At 41.3% G+C, this 6,490-nt stretch overlaps 1 protein-coding gene across 2 annotated transcripts; it reads left to right on the top strand.

Annotated features, from left to right (window-relative positions):
* The first annotated feature begins 3,246 nt into the window (after nucleotides 1-3,246).
* On the top strand, nucleotides 3,247-6,316 carry LOC121746967 (glucan endo-1,3-beta-D-glucosidase-like). 2 transcript variants are annotated; one of them, XM_042140941.1, is made up of 7 exons: nucleotides 3,247-3,625; nucleotides 3,920-4,294; nucleotides 4,434-4,717; nucleotides 5,088-5,411; nucleotides 5,608-5,791; nucleotides 5,970-6,025; nucleotides 6,097-6,316. In XM_042140941.1, exons 1-7 carry the CDS (start codon nucleotides 3,559-3,561, stop codon nucleotides 6,217-6,219), a joined length of 1,413 nt encoding a protein of 470 aa, XP_041996875.1. In that variant the 5' UTR covers nucleotides 3,247-3,558; the 3' UTR covers nucleotides 6,220-6,316. The 2 variants fall into 2 exon arrangements, with proteins under 2 accessions (XP_041996875.1, XP_041996874.1); XM_042140940.1 differs by having other exon boundaries at nucleotides 3,255-3,625; nucleotides 5,967-6,025.
* The last annotated feature ends 174 nt before the right edge of the window (nucleotides 6,317-6,490 follow it).

The following is a 6,490-nucleotide window of genomic DNA, read 5'->3' as shown; positions in this document are numbered from 1 at the left end:
TCGGGAAACAGCTTGCACATGTGGACCTCGTTGAGACCCTGGTTCGCCATGTTATATTGATAGCGCCCCAAGAAATCGTGAGGGTCCACGAGCCCGTCGTAAGTCATCGACGGAGTTCGGTAGTTCTGTGGTAGGGGAGTTCGGGTGATGTCGTCCGAGAACGGAGTCTTCAGTGCTCCGTACACGGCGAATCCGATATCTCGTCGGTATGGAGGAGATTGAGTTCTCCTGTGATTCCGGTACCGAGGAGGAACAGGAATATGTCGGGGTTGAGGATTCTTCTTCCTGGAAGACACGGCACTACTGCGGTAGTGACTTTCATGTCTGGATGAGGAAGGAGAATCCTCCGTTTTCGTCTTCGGCTCTTGGCTCTTTTGCAGGAAGGCTAAGAACTCATCCTGCTTCTCAGCCAAGAACAGCTTGACAGCCTCATTCAAATCAGGCTGCTGGGAAGACTCAGTGGGACGATTTTTGGAGCGGCTTGTTCCTTCGCCATGAGAACTGGTGGTGGATTTATCCCTAGGCTGTTTTCCAGACCTATGGGATGGATTGGCTTCCTCCTGGTTCTCACGGGCAGGAATGCGGGTACTCTGCGATCTGGTATGCATTTTTTGGGTGGAAAAAATGGATCAAAAATTCGCTTTATCACAAATTTTGTTCTCGGTTTCCCACAGACGGCGCCAGTGATGGCTCCGCGAATTTCTGATGTTAGTAAATGCTGGTAGAGAATGAAGACTACGACACAAAGAATTTACGTGGTTCGATTTACTGAAGTAAATCTACGTCCACGGGAAGAAGGGAGGGCAAGATTGTATTGCTTGATCTGGGATTACAGCTTACAACACAGACTTGCTATATGATTTTATCTCTAGAGAGCTTAACCTTTTTCTATCTGATCTAAGTTCTATTTATACATTGAACTAAGATCGTGGCTTGCATCACCACTAAGTCGTGGATGTCGTGTAGGTCATGGCCTAAGATCGTGGATGTAGTGTAGGTCATGGCCTACGATCGTGGCCTGAGTTGACACCACGTGGTAGTGGGTGTGTTGGAAGTTGTGGAAATCCAGTATGGGTCCAATAACTCCTTGTTCGGTCGAATGCTGAGACCGAACTGCTTTGGTTGCCGATCTGAGAGTAGAGCTTGATGCCGACCTGAGAGCAGAGCTTGATTGGTTGGCTTTTACCGAGCAGTAGGCTGAGGCCGAACTCTAGCTTGATGCCGACCTGAGAGCAGAGCTTGATTGGTTGGCTTTTACCGAGCTGTAGGCTGAGGCCGAACTCCTTGGTAATGCCGAACTCATACTCTTCCTTGGGCTTTGGGCTGATGGGCTGTCATTGCTGTTGGGCTTGTTTGGTACGCACCCCATCATCCCGCGACCGGTTCCGGAGAGACGGGTCCGTCGCGCGATGCGTTGCAGCTCGCCGTCCAGTCCCGCGCCCCGTCCTGCGTCCCGTGTCGCCGAGACAAGCGACGGGCCGTCTCGCCACAAGCCTAGGCGACGTGGCGCGACGTGGCGCGACCCGGCGTCGTGCGTGACGCCCACTCGCCGGCCCGCGAGTGGGCGTCGTCACGTGCTGACGCAATAAATCAATTTTTTTTAAAAAAAATCGAATTTAAAAAAAATACTTTTTATTTATAAAAATTGTTTTTATATTTAAAAACAATTTTTACAAATAATTAAATACAAGAAATTCATAATAGCCCACATATATTTGATGGACTTGCGAATTTATGAAACTCATTCTTAGTTGCTTCTCTTTTATAGAGACAACCTTGAATGTTTTATGTTCCACTTTCGATATGAGACAAAGTCATTCTTGGTTGCTTCTCTTTTATAGAGACAACCTTAAATGTTTTATGTTTCACTTTCGATGTGGGATAAAATCATTCTTGGTTGTTCTTCCTTTATAGAGACATCCTTGAATTTTTATGTTTCACTTTCGATGTGAGACAAACTCATTCTTGGTTGTTTCTCTTTTATAGAGACATCCAAGAATGATTTTGTCCCACATCGAAAGTGAAACATAAAACATTCAAGGATGTCCATATAAAATTGTATTTTAAATTATGTCATTTTTTTTAAAGATTTTAATTATGTTTTTTTTTAAATTTTAAGTTGTATTTTTATTTTATGCTGTAATGTTGTTTTAATTTTAATAAAGTGTGTTTGTTTTAATTGAATTAGGTTGGAAAAAAAAATAAAAAATAAAATTTAATGAATAGTAATTTAATGAATAAAGTACAGTGGGACCCTCTAATAGTAGTTTAAGGGACGGTGGGGGATATCATATTGGATGCTCTAAACATTTAAAAAGTTAAGATTCAAATTTTGCTTGCAACTTTACTAAAAATATTTAATTTTCATGCAATTCATCAACTCTTTTTAAGAAATTTTCAAATTGCAGTATAGTACTATCAAAGGATACTGTTCGAAAATTTTGAAGTATTTTTTTTAATAATTACCTTGCATTAAATGATGCCTACATTTCACTTAAAACATGGCCTAACCTTTTGTTTGATCTTTGAATTTTGGTCTGTCCAAACTTTCAACATTTGCATTATGTGTGTATTCATTTTTAGATCGTGTATTCATTTTTCTGTCCAATCTGACGTAATAAAGTATTAGGTACACTCATACCCACTTTCTTGTCTTGGTATATTTAGTTCAGAGTCTACATTAAGCTTTATTTCATACGATAAAGGAAAACACTGTTCCTTTTAAAGAGAAATAAAATCGAAAGTTTAAAATTCATACGATAGATAGCATATTCAAATTCGAAAAACATAAGATGGTGTTTAGAATCAATTTTATTGAAAGATGTGATAAAAGAATATTCGAAAACCTAAATGCAAAAGTTTCTTATAAATACTTCTAGAATCTAATGGTATATCTTTAACTTAGGATAGTGAATGATTAAATTCATTCAAATTAGGTTTGAATGGAAAAAGATTGTAGTAGACCCTACTCTAATTATGTTGAAAAGTGAGTCCTCAAAAAAGATAGAAAAAGAAGATCGTTTACTTAGTGTCCAAGTGCAACGACTTCAACTTGGCTCATTATTTGCTGTAAATATGTTCAAATAATTTATTACCAAACATACTACCACTCCACAAACAACATCCAAATAATTAACTAAATCACAACACTACCTATTAAAATGCCTCTTCAATCTAATTAGTTCCTTTTATATTCCATTTTCATTCTCACATAAGAACAACAAAGTTACAAATCAATGACATTTAAAATTGCTTTTATTTTATTCCGGTACTTAAAGAAAGGGTTTGAATGTGTTCCATAATAAAGCAAATCCAATCAAAGTAGTCATTAATTTCCTTAGATGAGAAGTATTTGAAAGAACACAAATACTTTTCTCCATTGCATCAACTTTCCAAATTCTACCCCTCTTTCTTCCACCATCTTAACTATCCTATCTTCCACGTTTCTAGTTTCCATTCTTCTTCTTCTTCTTCTTCTTCCTCCTCCTCCTTTCATCTTTGTCCTCATTCCCATCCTCTCTCTCTCAAAATATACAATCAGTCATTACACAAACACCCATGGCGTCAGAGTTCCAGACATATTCTGCAGTTTTCTGGATTTTACTGCTTTCATTTCACTCTGCAAGTGAGTCCAACTCTCTTTCTCTCTCAGCTGAACTTCAATGATGTTTCTTTCATTCTTCAATGATACTTCTCAAGATCCCTTTTTTCACACGCCCATTTTGTTGAATCACATACTAATAATTTATACTGTTAGAATCAAGAATTTGTTCATCTTTCTTTAGAAGTTTCGTTGCCATGTTGTAAACACAGCTTTTGATTTAATTTATCGCAAAATAAACCAGTAAAAGGAAGTTTCTATTTTTATGCAATTAAAGAAGACTTGATTTTGACCAATTTAAAATCCATTTTTGTGAAGATTCGGAGTCGTTCATCGGAGTAAATTACGGGCAGGTGGCGGACAACCTGCCGCCGCCGGAGGCGACAGCGAAGCTCCTGCAGTCGACGAGCATCGAGAAGGTCCGCCTGTACGGCGCCGACCCGGCGATCATCAAGGCGCTCGCCAACACCGGCATCGGAATAGTCATCGGCGCCGCCAATGGCGACATTCCGGCGCTCGCCTCCGACCCCAATTTCGCCGGAAATTGGGTCAATTCCAACGTCCTAGCCTTCTACCCGGCCAGCAATATCATCGTCGTCACCGTCGGCAACGAGGTCGTCACCCTCACCGATCAGACTCTAGCGGCGCAGCTTGTGCCCGCCATGCAAAATGTCCAAAATGCCCTCGATGCAGGTATTGAAATTTGATCAAATTAATTCTAGTTTTATAGTAACCGAGTTGGATTTTGACCAATATAATATTGTGAGATGTGCCTAAACTTTTATGGCATAAGATTTGTGTGCTTAATTTTGATGATCTCACAAAATGGCAGCATCATTGGGTGGGAAGATCAAGGTGTCGACGGTCCATTCGATGGCGGTGCTAAGCCAGTCGGAGCCCCCGTCAGGAGGGGCTTTCGGATATGGTGACACGATGAAAGGAGTGCTACAATTCCTTAGCACGAATGGTGCGCCCTTGATGATCAATCCCTACCCCTTCTTTGCTTACCGGGACGACCCCAGGCCCGAGACCAAGGCCTTCTGTTTGTTCCAACCAAATGCTGGCCGACCCGACACAAATACCGGCATCAAGTACATGAACATGTGGGATGCTCAGGTAAATTTCTTGGATTTTATCATATATCTATGTTTTTATTGATTTTATGATGTTGTGATGATTGATGAATTGTGTTTCTTGCAATATGTATCTTGTTATAAATGTGAGCTCACTTTTTTTGTTACCATGATTTTCCCCTACTATAGTTTTCACTCAAAATATCTTCATTCATGTAGAGATATGCCATCAAAATTTATTTCAAGATTCATATGCAGCTTTGGACTTTCCTTCTTGTACTACTCTGTTCCATATAAATTTGCTCGAATTTTGTTTCGCGTGACGGCTACCATGAAAACAGAACGAAAGCAACACCTTTCTTTCGAATTTCTCCCCCCCTTCTCGGCTAAATTGTATCTTCTGATGATCTTAGCTTGATGCGATTTACTCGGCCTTGAAGTCGTCGGGGTTCAAAGATGTGGAGATTGTGGTTGCCGAGACAGGTTGGCCTTATAAAGGAGACTCCAATGAAGTCGGTACAACTCTGGAAAATGCGAAAGCCTACAACGGGAACTTGATAAACCACCTAAGGTCGAAGGTCGGGACACCCCTTATGCCTGGAAAATCCGTCGATACTTACATATTTGCGCTCTATGACGAGGATTTGAAATTCGGCCCTGCCTCGGAGCGCTCATTCGGACTCTTCAAACCCGACCTTTCAGCGACCTATGATGTTGGCCTCGCTAAGAGCACACAGGTGAGGCATATCTTTCTAGTTATAGTGATTGTTACTTTGAATGAGGTTTCTTTATATGAAGCAACATATAATTTTTTAATATCCGTGCCAAAAAGATTCGCCTCAACTAAGTTGGGAAAGATTCGCCTCAACTAAGTTGGGACAGAGGGAGAAGTATGTATTGTCAATCTGATATAGTATTGGTTGATTTGGTCAGACTCCGGCCCCGACCTCGTCGACTCCGGCTCCGACCCCGGCAGCTCCGGCACCAACAACAAGTCCCACGACTCAGGCCCCGACAACTCCGGCGAATCCGGCTCCGACGACGCCGGTGTCGACCCCGGTGAATCCGGCTCCAACGACGCCGACGATCAATCCAGTACCGAGCCCAGTTATAGCAGGTTGGTGCTTGCCTAGGCCCGGCATAACTGATGCTCAGCTGCAAGCAAATCTCGATATGCTTGCGGCCGAGGCATCGATTGTGGGGCCGATTGAGCCTGGTGGTGCATGTTGTGAACTTGCAAATGTTGCATCACACGCTGCTTATGCTATGAATCTTTTTTATCAATCTTATAGCAGGAGTTCCGGCGACCGCGGCTTCAAGCAGATGGCGGCCGGCACCGCCAATAATCCTAGTAAGACAATGTGCCCTCTCTCCTTAGCTATATGTGTAAATGTGATGTGATGATTTGTGTGTTTTTTGCAGGCTATGGTTCTTGCGTCTACTCTTCTCGGAGTGCATGAACATGAACATGCACACGAACACGAACACGACACAAAATTATTTCGGAGCTCGATTGAGGTAATTAATTCTATTGTGGCAAAATAGTACTTCTACGAAGTGTGTATATGTTATTTGGGGGATTGGATAATCTATCCATGTAATTGATGATGTTTTTTTAATTAATTTTTGTTTATGTAGTAAATTAGTTTTGATTTTATGTTGTTTTGTGGTGTTTTGGCTGATTAGGGAAAATTGGTCCAAGTATTTTTTTTAAGTTGCAATGATTGAAATTTAAAACAGAGAGTGGTGATGATGATGTGAAGAGCCACATAAATAGATTGTTGGAAAATAGAGTAAATAATTAAAGAGTTCCGTT

The sequence above is a fragment of the Salvia splendens genome, chromosome 9 (assembly GCF_004379255.2).
Source record: "Salvia splendens isolate huo1 chromosome 9, SspV2, whole genome shotgun sequence".
In the NCBI taxonomy this organism is placed as follows: Eukaryota; Viridiplantae; Streptophyta; class Magnoliopsida; order Lamiales; family Lamiaceae; genus Salvia; species Salvia splendens.
The sequence above is the reverse complement of the archived record's forward strand: the minus strand, read 5'-3'. Positions and strand labels throughout refer to the sequence as shown.

Coding starts and splice junctions, on each gene's coding strand:
- LOC121746967 (XM_042140940.1), top strand. CDS start 3,559: ATGGCGTCAGAGTTCCAGACATATTCTGCAGTTTTCTGGATTTTACTG. Junction 4,295..4,433: donor CCAAAATGCCCTCGATGCAG/GTATTGAAATTT, acceptor ACAAAATGGCAG/CATCATTGGGTGGGAAGATC. Junction 4,718..5,087: donor TGAACATGTGGGATGCTCAG/GTAAATTTCTTG, acceptor TGATGATCTTAG/CTTGATGCGATTTACTCGGC.